The 17,215-nt window shown below is 44.6% G+C and overlaps 2 protein-coding genes across 3 annotated transcripts in view; one reads left to right on the top strand and one right to left on the bottom strand.

The window, feature by feature from the left end:
• VWA9 (von Willebrand factor A domain containing 9) overlaps positions 1-5,803 on the top strand; it is a 10,012-nt gene extending 4,209 nt beyond the window's left edge. Inside the window, exons 4-11 of one of the 2 annotated variants that reach the window (XM_008937523.1) lie at positions 391-509; positions 950-1,092; positions 2,936-3,028; positions 3,385-3,529; positions 3,785-3,918; positions 4,013-4,131; positions 4,519-4,584; positions 5,532-5,803. In XM_008937523.1, coding sequence (XP_008935771.1) covers positions 391-509; positions 950-1,092; positions 2,936-3,028; positions 3,385-3,529; positions 3,785-3,918; positions 4,013-4,131; positions 4,519-4,584; positions 5,532-5,783 — 1,071 coding nt within the window. In that variant the 3' untranslated portion in view covers positions 5,784-5,803. The remainder of the gene's footprint in view (positions 1-390; positions 510-949; positions 1,093-2,935; positions 3,029-3,384; positions 3,530-3,784; positions 3,919-4,012; positions 4,132-4,518; positions 4,585-5,531) is intronic. The other variant, XM_008937524.1, reaches the window with a different exon arrangement.
• A 2,149-nt stretch (positions 5,804-7,952) lies between these two features.
• Positions 7,953-16,874, bottom strand: PTPLAD1 (protein tyrosine phosphatase-like A domain containing 1; the record flags this gene model as incomplete). The annotated part of the gene is given in 10 exon segments (XM_008937526.1): positions 7,953-8,506; positions 9,468-9,599; positions 10,691-10,797; positions 11,349-11,461; positions 12,432-12,559; positions 13,179-13,289; positions 13,631-13,682; positions 14,608-14,656; positions 14,658-14,758; positions 16,767-16,874. Coding segments are annotated over 10 exon segments (978 nt in total), but the record flags the coding sequence as incomplete, so codon positions are not given.
• Between the last annotated feature and the right edge of the window lie 341 nt (positions 16,875-17,215).

Here is a 17,215-nt window from a genome sequence, read left to right as displayed (position 1 = left end):
CATTCCTGTCCTCCTGGAGGCTGAAAGCTTCTGGGATTTTGGGTTGCTTGAACCTGCTTTTGAAGCAGAACCTAGCCTGATAAAGCAATGCGTTAGGAGTTGGACTCGATGATTTGTGTGGGTCCCTTCCAACTTGAGATATCCTGTGATTATTTGTTACTAGGTCAAATTCTGCATCTGCTCTCATATAAATGCAGCATACAGAGCACAGTTCCTGGGAGACCAAGAATTTTGACTTATTCAGAAAGGAGTGAGATAAGAAAAAATCATGATAGCATCCAGTGAGGAGCTTTTTGCTGTGTCATGTGTATTTTCTGAAAACATACTGGTTAATACAGAGAGAATAAAAGAAAATTCAACAAAAAACTTTCACTTTATTTTTTTTTACAGCTTCAAAGCACGGATTCCTTGGACTGCCTGGAGAGGCTCATAGATTTAAACAATGGAGAAGGGCAGATTTTCACCATTGATGGACCCCTTTGCCTGAAGAACGTGCAGTCAATGTTTGGGTTAGTAGGCTTGTAGTTAATGTGCCTTTGTGAAGGTTTCCTATTATCTGTAGGAAGGTTTGTGAAGGTTTTCTATTATCTGTAAAGGAAAACAAATATAGTGAGAAATCTGATGATTAAACTTTTGTCTTTTAGTAAATCTTAAGTGTATTTTCAGCTTGACCTTCACTGGTTAAGATGAGTATTTATTTTAACCATTGTGTAACCAGATCACAGCATCTGTTTATGATTTGTAGATAGAAGATACTAATTTCCACAGTTAGTGTCAGTTTACCATTGGTGTGATAATATGCTGCTTTGTTTTGTAATTTAGCAACACTGGAGTTATTGAATTAACTGTTTAAAAAAAAAGTTTAGTAGCTAAGTTAGTGTGCTTTAAACAAACTATCTTCATTTGATATGTATTATTTTTTCCTTAACAATAACTGATCATGTTGTAGAAAGCTAATAGACCTGGCTTATACACCATTCCATGCTGTTCTCAAGTGTGGCCACTTAACATCTGATGTGCAAGTATTTCCCAGACCAGAACCTTTCGTTATAGATGAGGAAATAGACCCCATTCCTAAAGCAATTAATACAGGTAACAAATCTTTGATTGCTTTTTTACTTAAATCCAATTAATTTCTGCCTTCTCACTACCACCTCTTACCCTGTGTGGTTACTGTTTCATCCGCTTTCTCTCTGCAAGGCTGAGTTGCTGACTGGGTAATTTTTTGGTATATGTGGCACCAGGGGACAAGGACATTGTTCTTTTTTCAGCCCTGGAGGGCTTGGGGTAGGGCAGAGGCACTTTCAAAGTTTAAGGTGCCAATTTCTAGGGCAAGGACTGTGGAAGGCAGCCACACACTGCTCTCCATGGATCCCTTCCTAAGCTTCATGGTGCATAGGAGAGCTGTCTTGGAGAAGGGGCTGCATTTTGTATTCAAGTTACCTTTTCCAGGAAGACTCTGTTGTCAGGGGAGATGAATTAGCATCTTTCTGGAGGCTTCTTCAAGGAATCCACTAGGAGTGGAGTCGAGAAGATTTGATGAGGCAGCAGAAGTAAAGCTTGAGATTTTTGAAATGTATGGAATCAGATTTATAGTTTGTTTCTCATGCTGGCACTTCTTACCAATACTAAGTTATTTTTAAAAACCCCTGCTCAAAGAAAACCTTCCTCAGTCCTCCCATTAGTGGAGACTGCAGCCAGGAGCAGCAGGTTGTCTGTAGGTAGCCCCTGACTTGCTGAATGGCTGGGAACACTTCTCACAGAGGATACACTGAACTTCACGTCCTTGCCTTAAGAATTATGTTTGAACTGTTCATCAGAGTTGCTCTCAGCTCCTCAGCAATGCACTGGGCCACTTACCTTTTGTTGTGCTTCCCAGTCAGGCAGCAGAGGGCTGTGGCTCTTGAGCTGAAGGTTGTCACCCTCTGCAGGGGAGCTGATGGGTGTTCCTGCTGGCTTTGTGCTCTTTGGGAAGTCAAAGAGAGTGATCTGATGATATCAGATGCCCAAGTGTCCTTTCAGATCATTGTTTTTTTTTGTGAGTTTCTAGCTCTACTGGCAACTGAAGTTCCTGGATCTGTCCTGTAGACTGCCTTTTTTTCTGTGTTCATCAACAAAATGTGCACAGCTTGCATGTGAATAAGTACACAGTAGTGGTAAAATTCAGCAAGGAAGTGAGCTGCAACTCATAAATTACTGCTGCCAGGATTGCCTTGATTTGTTGGTTTTTTTAAACAAGAGGAAAAGAATGTCTCACTTGGGGGTGATACCTTCTCATTTGTAGCTGCATGAAGGAAACTTTATTCTGTGTGCATTAGAATGCCGTGTGTGGTGTGGGCAGCCCCTGAATGCCTCTGTGGCTTTAATCAAGTGCTTGTTGTTCAGCTATGAGAAAAATTAATTGAATTGCCTTTGCTTGGGCTGTCAGAGGAGGCTCTGCTCCCTGGCTCCAGCTGTGGTGCAGGCTGGAAACACAGTGCATTTCTAATTGTGCCAGTCTTCCCAGTCCTGGGAACATGCCTTGGGGGGGCAGAAAGTTGTTGGGAATTCCTGCAGGTTCTGCAATGCCAGTTCAAAACTAGATTTGGCTTAGTCCTTTGTTTTCTCCCCTTTTGAATTCATAAAATGTCAGTGGGTTGGGTACAGTGTAGCAGACAACGTGCCCAATTCTGCATCTGTCTAGCAGCACAGCTCATGGACAGCAGGATGTGTGTGATGAAAGTTGGGTTCTCATCTTAAAATGCTGTGATATTACATGAGAATGTTTGATACCTTACAGACACCTACACACCCCAGTGGAGGCTGGGGCTCTGTGGGGCTACCTCTAGTCACTGCTGCAGCAAACGTAGTGCTGTGAGAAGGGGTAATGTTAAATTGATTCTGAACACGTTTCAGCTATCTTCAAACCTGACTTAAACCTCCTGTCTCCCCACAGATCTAGAAATTGTTGGGTTTGTAGATATAGCTGACATCTCTAGCCCTCCTGTCTTGTCCAGACACTTGGTACTGCCCATTGCACTTAACAAAGGTGAGCAAATTTTGTTTCTTTTGGCAAAAACTGCTTTGAGGCTTCCCTTGTAAAGTCAGTGGTGGTTTAGGCTGGAAGCACAGGTTTTACACTTTATCAAACTGCCAGATGTCTCTAAAGACATGTTTGTGTGGTGACATTAAAATTCAAACCTTCAACACAAGCTCCTTCTCTTTTTTGAATGCTGTGTTCTTCAGAAAGATAATAGAAAAGTGGGAACAGTTCATTTAGCAGCTGTTCATTCTACAAAAGTATTAATTAACTCTTGCATGGCTTAAAATACAGGGTGGTGCCATGGAAGGTGTGTCTGAATTTATTCTTATGTTGTCTCTTTCTTTGCTTTTATTCTTCCCCAGAAGGTGATGAGGTGGGACCTGGGATCACAGATGACACTGAAGATGAGAATTCAGCTAACCAAATTGCTGGGAAAATCCCCAACTTCTGTGTTTTGTTACATGGCAGCCTGAAAGTGGAAGGAATGGTGGCTGTTGTCCAGTTGGGGTATGGAGCTGGATGTCTGCCTGAAAAATCTCTTTCTTTGCTCATTTATGCTTTATTTATAGATGACACTTTCTTATATCTGTCTTCTGTACAGAACTCTGCACTGCTAGACAAAGCTGTGGATTTTTAATTGTGGATATGTTTCTGCCAGTATAAATTGCAAATAGTGAGCCTCTCCACAGTGGGAGGGAAGCAAATTCTAGGCAAAGAGTGGTGGAAGATTTTCAGCCTTTTGTGATTTGCTCTTTTTAATAGTCCAGAGTGGTATGGAATGCTCTATTCCCAAGCTGATAGCAAGAAGAAATCAAACCTCATGATGTCCCTCTTTGAACCTGGGCCTGAGCCCCTTCCATGGCTAGGGAAGATGGCACAGCTTGGACCCATTTCAGGTACTGGGACCCTCATTTGAGTAACTCCTACACATTCAGTGTTCTGTGAGTTACCTTGCCAAGATCAGTTATTTTATTTTCTTTTTTCTCCCAGATGCAAAAGAAAATCCTTATGGAGAGGATGACAACAAGAGCCCCTTCCCCCTGCAACCCAAGAACAAGCGCAGCTACGCACAGAATGTTACTGTGTGGATTAAACCAAGTGGCCTCCAGGTAATGATGCAGGTTTTGGAGTGCACGCTTGACTTTGATCAGCAGTAGCCATCTTACTGGCAAAGTGGAGTCTGTGTGTGTTTTGTCTGTGTAATGTAATTGCTTTATTGCTTTTCTTTCATTTTTATAAACAGTGCCTCTGTACAATGTCATGATTAAAATGCAGTCAGAAAGCATAGCTTGTCTAGTGAGAGCTGTGTCTCCAGTGTAGCATCTGGCCTCTTTTATTCGATTGAGGATAATTACCATTTATGTTTCAGCCTTTTGTGAGCTGCAGTCTTGTCAATGGTCAGGAAAATTTATCAACAAATAGTTGAGGATTTTTTTCTGCAGCTTCCGCAGCAGTTGCCAGGATTTTAATTTTTTTTTTTTCTTTCTGTTCTGCAGACAGATGTACAGAAGATCTTGAGAAATGCAAAGAAGCTCCCTGAAAAAACTCAGACCTTCTATAAAGTGAGTAATATTTCAGGCTGGCCCAAATTTGGTCCAGAGTTCTAGTGGGGCATTTGACAGAGGAGCACATACTGTGTGGTGTGTTCTACAGGCGCTTGTAGGGCTCTGCACAAACAGTTTGGTGAAGAAAGAGACATCCTGGGTGTATTCCACAGACTAGTTAAGGTGAGAGAAAGGGATCTGGCTTCCCTGCCACCACGTTCTCTGGCAGGGTGGCACAGATGTGTCACGTTTACCTGTGTCCCTCATGATCCCTGCTACTTCCATTGTGAACTTTGCAGATTTTATGTTGTTGTCCAGGTGAAAATAAACTGAGGGATCAGAAAAGAATAGGAACACAGATGTCATCCTGAGTCTGAAAATGTCACCTGTATTTTTCTACAACTGAAGCAGACAAAGACAAAATTTCAGAGGTCTTTGGCCACATTGTAATAATCCATAATCGAGACTGTAGATGGAGGTAACTTGTTCCTTTCCTAAGCTGAGTGCTGAAGCAGTTTGTCATTGTAGCCCCCAGAGACTTCAGGAATTACTACCCTGCTTAAATGCACACAAGCACTTGTCAGTTTCTAACGAAGGAAAATCAATATTGTACATTTTCCTGGACACTGTGGTTAAAAGCAGCAGTCAGTGAAGCTGAAGTTGGAGGCCACCCCCAGCTGGGACAGAGCCAAAACAGCCAGGTACTGGAGATGAGTGCAGAAAAGGGAGAAGTGGAGATTTATAGGAAGGGATCAAGGAAAAAGCAGCTGTTTAGTTGTGCCACTGTCATCTTCAGCCCTGAAGCATGTTTGATCTCCTGAGCAGCCGGGCAGTTTCCAGCAGCAGTACTGATCACTCAGCTTATTTAGTGGTGAATAAAATCGCCACTAAAAACCAAAAGAAGAAACCCCAGGTTTTACATAAAGGCTTAGAGTGGCTTTAAAAGGAGTTTCCCTTCTCTGCAGGAACTGAATCGTTTGCGGAAGGCAGCTCTGGCCTTTGGCTTTCTGGACCTGTTGAAGGGCGTGGCAGACATGCTGGAGAGGGAGTGCACCCTGCTCCCCGACACCGCCCACCCCGACGCCGCCTTCCAGCTCACCCACGCCGCGCAGCAGCTCAAGGTGGCGAGCACTGGAGCATCAGAATATGCTGCCTATGATCACAACATTGCCCCGCTGCAGACGGACTTTTCCAATAGTGGCACTGAGAGAATGTGAAGCCTCTGTTTTTGGGAACTAGATTAAGACTCAAGGGGTTCCATTTTTTTTGTCCTGTTTACTTTCTAGGGCCCGTTTACTCAAAATAGAGTCTCCACCCTGCCTCAGTGCTCTCTAAATAAACCTAGGTAGTTTGTGGTGGCTTTAGTCAGACCTGGAAACTGTGGAAAGTGTTGCAAAGTCAGTTACTGTGTTGGATGGTGGGTGGAAGTTACTCAGTATGTGCGAGGAGAGGAAGAAAATGCCATCATAGGCAGCAGACTGCTCGTGGCTTTTGGCCTCCCCAAACTGCAGTTGCTACATAACTGAGCTCAGTGGTAAAAACATCCTAAAATCCTTGATTTCTCCAGAGAATCACTGTGCAAAGTCAGATGCCCAGCTCATTTCAGGGTGTTGTCACTGATTTCATGCCCAACGAAAGCCAGTCTGCACTGCCGTAAGGAGAGTTATCACTTGGCATTGCAGTGCATATCCTTGTGAAAGTAAGTAAATCTGGTGAGACTTTTTTATTATTATTTGTGTAATATTAATAAAGAGTAATTCTTCCTGAAAAAAGTTGGATTTGTTCCATTTTCATAGCAGCTAGGCTCCGTGGCTAGAACACTGACCTGGTGAAGGCCTGGCTCCCAACTCGTTAATCACAACAGTTCAGTGATACAACTTCTCGCATTCAGGGAAAGACCAAACTGAACTAAAGCACAATTTGGTTGTAAATCTTTATTAATAGAAACACATTCTTTCTGAAGGACTAAAATTCAGTAGTGTAAGATCCATGACAGCTTGCACTAGGTACCACAATTTCACTGAGAAATACGATGTATGAATACATACGGATTTCGTAACAGAAGTTTAAATGCCCTGTGGAGAAAGTATGAAAGTGATCCTTGCTGGTCCATTGCTCAGCTAATTCAATCCTTTGACATACTTTAAACATAGGTACAGTGTGTAAGTGAAATATTGTGTGTAAATAATGCTCAACTCTCCTGAGTAAAGTAAGCTGCACTCTCCTTTGAGTGGGAGTCTCACGTGTCCCTAAAGAGAAGTTGCATCACGCCACTTGTTGACACAACTTGTGAAATGCAGTGTGGAGCCTGTACCAGCTCTTTGTTAAAATCTCCTTCTGACACTATTTCCTTTCCTTTACAGTAACAATCATTGGGTCCATATCACAGACAGTCAGCTTCTCTTAATACAGAAAATAATTTCCCTGGAGATTCATATTGTTTTACAGCAGGAAAAGATAAATAGTAGCATGGCACTGAGCTAATCTCAGCTGCAGTGCCTGCTGTGGACTGCTGGCATCGCTGTGCGTTGCCCCCTGGGCAGCAGCAGTTGTTCTGAAGCAACCTGTTCATAACCACAACACCGTTCAGAGCAAACTTTTTGTACATTTTGTAAGGATTAAGGAGGCCAGAGGGATCTGGAATTAACCACAGGAGAAGAAGGCCATGTTGCAATTACAGTCAGCTGAAACAAAGGTTTCCAGGTGAGAGAGTAGGCGATCTGGAACATGGGGGAGCTTCTCTTATTGTTGCTGCTCTTTAAAGCAAGCACAGAGGAAGGAGTCCCATCAAACCTCATGTGGGATCTCCCTTGCTGAGATTTGATTCTATCTAAGTAATACCCAATTTATTTGACTCACTACTCCATCTCACCAGGGGCTAGCTAACAAAGCATACATGCCAACTCCCAGCTGCACCCCTACATGTAAATAGCAAAGCAATCTTTACTGCTTTTCTGAAGGCTATAAATACAGGAGCTATGAGCCCTGCCAGGAATGATCAGAGGAGCCCTGGTCTCCCATGACAGTTCCACCTTCTCCTGTTTGTGTGGGTGGGATGGAGTTCTGCTGGGCTTTGTTCAGGTGGTAGGAGAAAGCTGGTACCTATGTTCCCTTGCTTTGTTACCTTTCCACTCTTGCAATACCCACCAGAAAGGTGTTTCTGACCATGTCCCAGAGTGGCAGCTTCCTTTCCCTAATGACTGGATAAAGATGAGTTGCTACAGGAATGCTAGGATCCACACAGCACTCCTACTCTGCCCAGGCTAAACTAGAAACAGGCTAAGTTGGCAGCATTTATATCAGCATTAGTTACTTCCAGTTCTAATCCTGCAGCATCAGTACGCTGCAGAAGAAAAGGGGAGGGGTGGGGGTGCTGAGCAAGTTTACCCCAGCTGTTGTGAACATCCAAACGCTGTTCAGTGGTCTCAGATTCTGCTCCTGCCACCAAGGTGCACCACAGGAGCAGCATGGGGCAGCTAACAGTATATCCTGACATCAGAAGCCCTATCTGCATGCAATATTGAAAGAGCAAATATCCCATGAAAAGATAAAAGCTATTTCTATTTAGTGCTGCTCCATTGTTCATAAGCATATTATATGCAGATAATAGGATTTCTTTCTAATATGGTAGCTGACAAGATACAAGTGTAAATGTTGCTGCTGAGTGGTAGATGCCATGCATACATGATTGAAAGGGAACAGAATAGCCTATGGGAATGTGACCTGAACTCGCTATGGAATCATGAAATCAAGCGTGATCATTGAATTTTACAAAATTCTTTACATTACAGTGGGTAAAACCATAAGAATTAGAGGCTTATCTTGTTGAGATAAGTTAGATAAGAAAGCATTGCAGTCCTCCTCTACTTCATCTTTCTCTTCTTTGGTCCAAGGTGCTGTTTCCTTTGCTTGTAGAGATGGCGGAAGTTTAGAAATACCCCTGGAAAAGAAGCAAGAGTTTAGGTAGGACATTGCTGCATCTTTTCAATGCTAGATGGCTGTACCCAATTTGAAAGAAACAACAACAAACCCACCACCACACAAAAAAGTGATGGTTTCAGGGTGTGAATAGCACTGAAATCTAATGCAAGTGTTTTCTTGCTGGGTGAGGCAGGAGTTGCAGCACAGGCTGTTTGATACTGAGCTGCTCAGAAGGTGGGTTTGTCACTTCTAAAAGTTGCAGCAGCACCTGCATAGAACTGGGGAAGGATCAAACAGGTATTTCTGAGTAAAGCTCGATGAAAGGTAATTTTTAAGCAATGTCTGTGAAAGGGAGAAACCTAGTGCAAGTCCAGTTTAAAATTCTAGGTTAAATTCTACCCAGTTGTGACTACCCTGGCATACTGGGTGTGCATACTACAAAGTTAACTTGTGTTAAATACGTATCAAGCACCACTGTTCTTTAAGTATACTTATATATATATTTTAAAAGCCTTTTATATTGTTTCCTGGAAAAACATGGCTTTGTGTTGCATTAGTAATTATAATGCACTTTAGTGAAACGTTGCTTTCATTTGAAATTATGTTTAGATTTCCACTAAATCATTCCAAAGCTCAAATACCAGGTGAAACTAAGTATACTGAAGTTATAAATACATGTAAAAATTATCCTTTTAACCCAAGTGTTCAGTAGATAATGCTGATAATGTTGTTGCTGAGGTTTCTGTCTTGGGAGGCTAACTTTGCTAATTGTGGGTGTGTTCCTCTTCATCAATGAAAAACCACATAAATCTAAACAATGAATGATCACATATGCAACAAGGATAATGCTTAACCTCCAGCAATTTTCTGCTGCCATGATCTCCAAGATGCAGGAATTTAATTTTCTTAAAAAAATATTCTTATTCAGAGGAAACTGGTCTTTTTATATAAATAGTGAGAAAGACAGTTAAGTATCTTACCTAAAAACAAGGCTATAAGGTATAGTTGAAGCAAAAATGAAAACTGGATTGTGACGTTCAGTGGATTTGGCAATCCCAGACTAAATTTCCCTGTTTCACTGAAGATTGGAATGGACTGAACGACAGCGACGGCTGAAAGCAGAAGGCCACCATCATTATCAAACAGATAAAAGACACAGTTGCTTAGCCCACATCAACTTTCCCAGCATATTCCCTTCTTAAACTGCTGGCTCTTATTAACAGTACAAGTTTTGAAGCTGTTTTTTTTTAAACATGCAGTATGATGGAAAGCTGAGGCAGTAGCTGAGGCAGTAGCATCACAGCTCAGCTATGGAAGTGTAGGCACAGTGAACTTGCCTGGTGAGAGACTGTTCTCACACACAAGTGTAGCCTGCAGGGCCTGTGCCAGCAGCATTTACCAGGCTGAAACACCCACGGCAACGAAACAGGCATCGTGTTCCCTGTGCCTGGAGTTGGGCAATGCCCAAGCCTGCTCCTGGCTCATGGAAACAGGTTCTGACAGGTACGATTGCAACACGATTCTTACAGCTGGAAGCTGAGCAGGGATAGGCTTCTTAAATAAATACAAATTACAAATAATCCAGACCTGTTAAGACAGAAGAGTACACTGTAAAGCCCCCGCTCTAGAGGGAGTACAGCAGGATCAGGTGCCTGCTTCTCCCACAGAGCAGCCCCTCTCCAAGCCAAAGGGGAGCACAGCCCTGCTGGGCAAGCACCAACCCATCTCGGAACAGGCTATGCTGCTTTCAGGGGAAGAATTGGCCCCTGCCCATGCTGTGCAATGATGTACAAGATAACATCAAGGTCTGTGGGCTGGAGTGAACCCAAGCTAGGCTGACCAAGCCAGGTCCAGCAGACAAAAGCAAACAGACTCCTTTGGGCTGGCAGAGGGAAGCTAGTGCTGTCATCCTGTGCTGCTCGCATGGACTGCTGCACGCTCTTGCTCAGTTTGCTCATGTAACCTTCTGTTGCCTTTAGTTCCCTCTCCAGTGCCCAAAAGGAAGATTACTTTCCACATCAAAGTAAAAGAAAAATACTTGATTCAATAAGAAAGACAAGAACGCTTACATTTGGTTCAGCTCAGAGCAAGTGTCTATTTGCTTTTCTATTCTATTATTAAGTTCAGCAGTCAAAAAAAAAACCCTGAGTTATTTGCCCAGTCTTGAATTCATTAGTTATTAAACTGTCTATTTTGGACATACCTTCTGACAAGCCTCCTAAGGGGTAGAGAGGGATCCAGGCAGTGTAACGGAGCCAGGTTAGTGGTTTCCACTCAATCCCGATGCACGACAGCATGTAATACGGATACCTAAAGCCAGTTCAGAGGGAGAAGAAACAGTGGAAGCTGCTGCTAGAATCAGTCCTGCACACAGATGCTGTACTGTCAGCATCATTCCCAAAAGACACAAGAACATTCAACAGGTTGTTCCCGTGGATCGTGATGGACACATCTTTACTTGGCAGTTCACAGAACTCATGCTCTCACTCTGACCACATGGATGAGGGCAGCTGCCTGGCTTGCCTAATAAACCTCTCAAAATGCTTCTTTTGAAAGAGAAGCAGAGCACAGTGCAGCTCACATAGCAATGGAAATTCAAAGCAACAGGACCCTCAAGGAAAAAAGCAACAGGTTTCCCTAGTTTCGGGGCACTATTATTTTCAGACTCCAGCCTTGTCCCAGCTTTTGGCAGATGAAGCAACCTAGGAAAGCTGTGATAGTCCATGACTGAAGGAGATTTTACCCTCTTGGGGCCAGTGCCACTCTTCCAAAAGGTATAGAGATCAAAATCTTCACTACAGAGTTCTTGGGAACAACCACGTTATACTCTACACACCTGCTAGAAGAAAAATCCCACAAACCTGAACAGCTCAATGATACTCCAGAAATAAAATATGAAGAACACTACTGGTTTGCTCTGCATTTCCTCTAAGCTTCCAAGGATAACAAACAAGACAAAGTTTCTTCCAAATATCTGTTTAAGAAAAACAAATCAAGGAACAGTCACACTCCATCAGCAGAAAGAGCAAGTCCCTGCTGTCAAAACCATGCAGGATATCTACTCTTGGGGTAACAGTTGGACTTGATGATCTTGAAGGTCTCTTCCAACCAGAACGATTCCGTAATTCTTTTCACCTATGCTAAGCACATAACTAACCCTGCAGCTGAGCTGGGAACTCTACGAGCACACATTTTGCTCTGTATTACAGTGCAATCCAAGGGACCTAGTCTGACATCATTGTCCTGGTTTGGCTGGGACAGAATCCCAGGCCTGCCATGGTCTGCAGGCCGTTAGCAGTTTGGAGTCAGCCAGGGCAGCTGACCCCAGTTGGCTGCAGGTGTGTCCAGACCACAGACCTCTTAGTATAAAGGGATAAGTTTCCTGAGGATGAGGAAGCCTCCTGCTTGGGCTCCTGCTCTGCCTTAGACTCCTGAGGATGCCTCCCTGGTTTTTGGGACCACTGCACATTTGCTGGGCTGAGTATAGCTTTGTTTACTTTATATTTGCATTGGTATGGATTTGGCTGTTGTGTTTGTTGTTGTGGCTCTTCCCCACCCCCCTTCTTGGCTGGGAAGGGGTCATCGAGCAACAGAGCAATGCCTGTAGTTTAGCCCTGGGCACGAGCTAAATGTGGACAACCATCTATCCTTGTTTTTATCCACAACCACCAGGATAAAAAGGGCACAGGAACCAAATCAAAATCCTGTACTTTTTGTCAGCTGCTTCTTGCTTTTGCTGTCCCAAACTACCTTAACCTAGGTGATGGGAGAAGACAGCCTGCCACAGCTAAGACAGGGAAGCATGGATTTCTGCCTTTTCAGCAATGCATTCTCTAGTGCAGTGCCAGTGAGGTTGTATCACTGATTTTAGGAGTCTCAACACTTGTGTAAAATATTTACTTTAAACATGGCAAGGGGGAAGGAGAAAAATCTGGAAATATTACCTGCATTACAGCAGGTAACAGCGGTGATCTGACAAGTCCTATTAGTGAATTCATGATCTCCATTACTGCCAGGGTCTGACAGAAATACATCATGTCAGCAATAGTGTGAAATGTATCATAGAAGGAATCTGTAAGACACAGGAAACCATTGTGGAGAACAAATGAATTTCCATGTTCAGGAAGCTGGTGTGGCAGCACAGCTTTTGATAACAGGATTCTAATTGTATTTGAAAATATAGAGAAATAATTAGGTAACTTTTTTTACAGGCCTTATCTTGAAGTCACAGCAGTTAGGCCAGAAACACTGCTTAAGTGCTCTGTTTTACACACAGCAGGATCAAAAGCTATTTCAGTAATTACAGAAAAAAAAAAAAGGCAATAGCACTAAACATTAATAGACGGAATCATTCTTGCTTCAAAATCAAAATATTCTGCTTGGCTCATTTTCAAAAATACATTGCAGGGAGACATTTTGCTCCAGCTGATTTCTGTAGAAGTATTCTGGGCAGAGTACAAGTATCCTTCATCAGAATGTGCAGTTGTGATTTACAGGAGGACAGCATTTTCCCATCCTTGACACCCTGATAGCTTTTGAGAGGTTTTTACTGTGCACCTTGGTGATGTGTTTATGATTTTGTTTCCCAGCTATGTCTTCCTTTAGATCTCACTGTTATAGGAAGTATTAAAAACAACACTTAAAAACCAAAACAAAACCCCCATGTAAATAAAATGGTGCTTGTTACTTGCCTTTTCCTAAGATGAAGAGTCGTACTGTCATGTTCACAAAAATCCAAGAGAATCCCAAAAATTGTACAAGATTATACATGACTAAGTATCCCTTCTTCAGGTGCCTGAAAGCTAAAATCAATAATAAGCACATCAGGTGAGCAGAGTATGGCTGCAGAACAGGCTTTTGATGGGTACAGATTATACAAGAAAAAGGGAAGCTACTGATGGTGATAAAAGGGCTGCTGTGTGCAGAGTTCTAACTGCTAGAACTCAGTTCTTAGCAGTCAGATTTATTTCTTTTTTTTAATTCCTTGGAAGCTGCAGTCCATTTTTTATGAAATTTCTAAATAGCTCACAATACAAAGATCCCCATGCAGCCAAAACTGCTCCAAAGAGTTGAGGTTTGTTTTAAGAGTGACAGCAGCTTTCTAAACCCCACCTTACACACAAAAAAAAGTACGGTTACTTACGGTCTTTTGGGACTCTGGATTCTATTTTCATTTTGTTAATCTTTTCTTCTTCCTTAAGGTGAAGGATAAGGTTTTTAAAGACTGTTACTGTAATTAGCAAGTGATTTGTTAACTATACTACTGCAAAGCTAGTGGGTTTAAAACTCAGCTAAGCAGCCAGCTGCTAGAGGGTTTACATTTTCACCTTCATAAAACAGCACACTCGTCACACAGAAATTATGGCACAGCAAAAGCTAGAGGGTGTTAACTAGTTACCCTGCCTTCACTATGTATTTTATTCTAGCAATTAGATGCTTTTGCTGAAAAAGCCTGCTGTTCTCTGTGTTAATTCTCAGTTATTACTGTTTCTTAGTGCTGTTCTTTAAAACATTTCATGACCCACCAGTGACCTGAAGGGAGCTGAGAACATCCAGCCCAGGCTCTCTGCCTGCCCTCCACCGCTGCTTTCTGGCTCCTGGCACTGCAGTGGCCCTTTCTCCTCCGTGCCAAGCTCAGTGGCCGTGGAGGGGAACAGGGCAGCATTGGCTGTAAAACAGATTTACAGAAATGGGGCCTGGTCAAGGCTCTTCCAAGAAGGGCTTTCACCTCCATGCTCCAATAAGCCTCTCAAGCTTACCAGATGGTGGGAATACACTGTGAGGGCCAGCCCAGTGGAAATCCCTACTTTCCAAGGAATGCCTGAGACTGGCATCTCTGGGCTCCATATGGCACATTGATGGGATCCTCCTATGGATGGGGACACGGGGCTGAAAGGTGGCCCAGGGCCAGGGGCACAAGTGCACTGAGCCAGCTTATGGCCACCGGTTCAGATCCGTGCTGCTGCTTTTCTAGCCAGAAGTGTGCCTGTTTCTGATCTGTTTACAACTCCAGCTCTTTAACCAGCCCTGCGTGGGATCTGTACAAAACAGCAGGAACAATCAGCAAGCCAGACAACTGCAGGTAAATGAAGACCAAAGCAGATGTGCCCCAGGACTGACCTTCTCCCTCAGCTCCATCTCAGCATCCGACTCGTCCAGCCAGCGGTCGATAGAGCGGGCGCTTCTCTTGCTTGGTGAGCCTCTCCCACCAGTTACTCTCTTTTTTCTGCACGGTGATGTTCAGCTGCCTTTGAGTCACTCTGCATACAAGCTGAGGGCAGGCACAGGAGCACACATCAGCAAAAGTCCTTAGAAACAAACTCTGAGACTGAGTTGATACCCAAGCTCTCCTTATCAGGGAAGCAGGGATGACATAGGCTGCTGCAGCTCAAGCACCTCTCTGCCACCCAAGGCATGGAAGCCAAGGGCAGCTCAGTTGATGATGGTGACTGTGATGACTGTAGGACTTGATAAGGAGCTTGGAAGCCTGGCTGTGCCATACAGCACCATTGCATCCTGCCCCAAAGAGCTAGCACAGACCATAGTGCTGGTCTTCCTAGGCAGAACCCCTAATCTTGGCTTTAGAACTTCTCACGTTTCATACTGTGAGCCACCCACCTCCTCTAGCCAGTGGTAAAAATAACACTACCATCAGCTACAGGCTTGTGTCCAAAACAGAGGACCTCATGTGACATCTGCTACGGTGAGAGGAAGACCAAACAGCCTTAGGAAACACCTGGAGACAACAGGGACCTGACAGAGCTGGCAGAGTGGTCACTGTGACCCCATGAGGCCTCTCCACCATACCTACACTCTGCGTAACAGCAGCCCAGAACTCCTCCATCCTTAGAGCCCACAGCATTGTCACCTTGTGTGCCCACCCTTACTTCCACCACTGCACCCCTCTGCACCTCGAGCCTATGCCAGGGTGCTCTGCACGGCACTGCCTCTCAAACCAGCCAAAACTGAGGCAGAAGAGCTGCCAGCTGTGTTCATAAGTAAGCCCATTACACCAGCACTGCTCTGTCAAGGCTGTCTGGTTGCTCCCAGGACATCTGAAGGCTGTAGCTGTGATTTACAGCTACTAATGCCTGGTCCTTGCCTGTCAGAGACTCCATCTCTTGCTGGTGGCCAGTGAGTGTGGCCCCTTGCTTCACACCAGCAAGAGCCACTCGTGGTGCACATCAATCCTTCTTTTTTTTTACTACAATCCTTCCTGGTCCTGACCATCTGTAGTTACACAGATTCCAGAGTCTGTTCTCCACGGTGACTCAGAGTGACTAGACTTTTGGAAGGAGGCTCTGCAGAGCCAGGACTTGCCTGGCTCCCAGCACAGCCCATATCTGCCAGCACCCCGGATAACCCCAGGCAGTGGAGGGCACCTCTCCCCACACTGCTTCCCAGCCAGTTGCTGCTTCCCCAGCCAGCTGACAAACTGGTGTCCAGACCCTGGAACTGAGAGATGTTCGTTGCCTGCCACTCTACCTGGTGGGAGCCATTCAAGAAACCTGCCTTCTGGCAGACCCCAAAAACTCAGCCTCCGGTGACCTCCTCCCTTGCTGAAGCAGCAGAGGTGAACAGTGGCTCCCAGGCTGACTGCAGCTGTCCCCAGCTGGCAGCTAGGAATAAGCAGCACAAATCCTGCCCTGGGAGCAGAGCCCAGAGTTCTCCTGTGCCTCTAACAGCTCTGAGAAGTAGAGGCAGACTTCACCCACAAGTAACCAGAGGGGCTGCTCTCCCAGCGCACGTCTCTCCTATCAGACTGCAACAGCAATTAAGGAAAGACTTTTGGAACAGGAGTCATGACATATCCATACTGGCAACCTGCAAAATCTGCACGAGCCAGAACCACCAGTTCTCATTTTGTCAGGCTGCAAAAGAAGCCAGGAGACATCACACTGGCGCTTCAGAGCACAGTGTTCCCCTGCTCCCCAGTCAAGGCTGCATCAGACAACACATTGCCAAATTCTCCTGTTATTCTGCTGCCTTGAATCCTTAAAAAAAATTCCAGCTACCACTGAAGAACTGATACCTGCAAGGCCCTGGTTCTAGTCAAGCTGCCCCATGCAAGCACTGGCTCAGTGAGGTGATTTCCACTGAGGATGGTGGAGCACATTGGGGCACGACTGCCATGGATGGCTTTTAGTTTGCAGCAGTTCAGAGTCACCAGGAAAATCTAAACAGCACATTGTGAGCTACACACACAGTCATCTCCCTTTCAGTTTTTCCAAAATTACTGTTTGGTTTTTTTTTTTCAATAGAAAAGTAAAAATACCTACGTTAGGCTCAACTGGCTCTAGGAACTCAATCTGGAATTCGTAGATGTTGTCCCCTTTGGCACCATGACCCTGAGCTAAAAGAGAAGAATTAACAGTCAGCGTGAAGGTCTGAGCCAGCTCCACACCCCCCACCCGCAAGGGACGCGTCAGATGCAAATATTCAGGGGTTATTTAGTGTTTCCCTCTGCTCTCCTGGGAGGCAAGAGGAAACCACACAGGGAAGACACAAAGAGCCCACACTGCTGCCCGCAGGTGTGGTCGCTGGAGTCAGCAGCCAAAGCTGGTGCAGCTCTGCAAGGCGCTGGAAAAGGCTCCTCACTGAGGGAAAGCAGCGTGTGAAAATCCCAAAAGAAGGGCTCAAAAAGGCTGCCCCCGACTAACATGAATCCAATGGGAAGGTCCCCTGCTGTGGGGGATCGAGGCTCCACACCGAGCGAGCCCCCAGGGTC

The sequence above is a fragment of the Merops nubicus genome, unplaced genomic scaffold, assembly GCF_000691845.1.
Source record: "Merops nubicus isolate BGI_N331 unplaced genomic scaffold, ASM69184v1 scaffold18703, whole genome shotgun sequence".
NCBI classification, from domain to species: Eukaryota; Metazoa; Chordata; class Aves; order Coraciiformes; family Meropidae; genus Merops; species Merops nubicus.
This window is presented reverse-complemented; position numbering and strand designations above follow the sequence as displayed.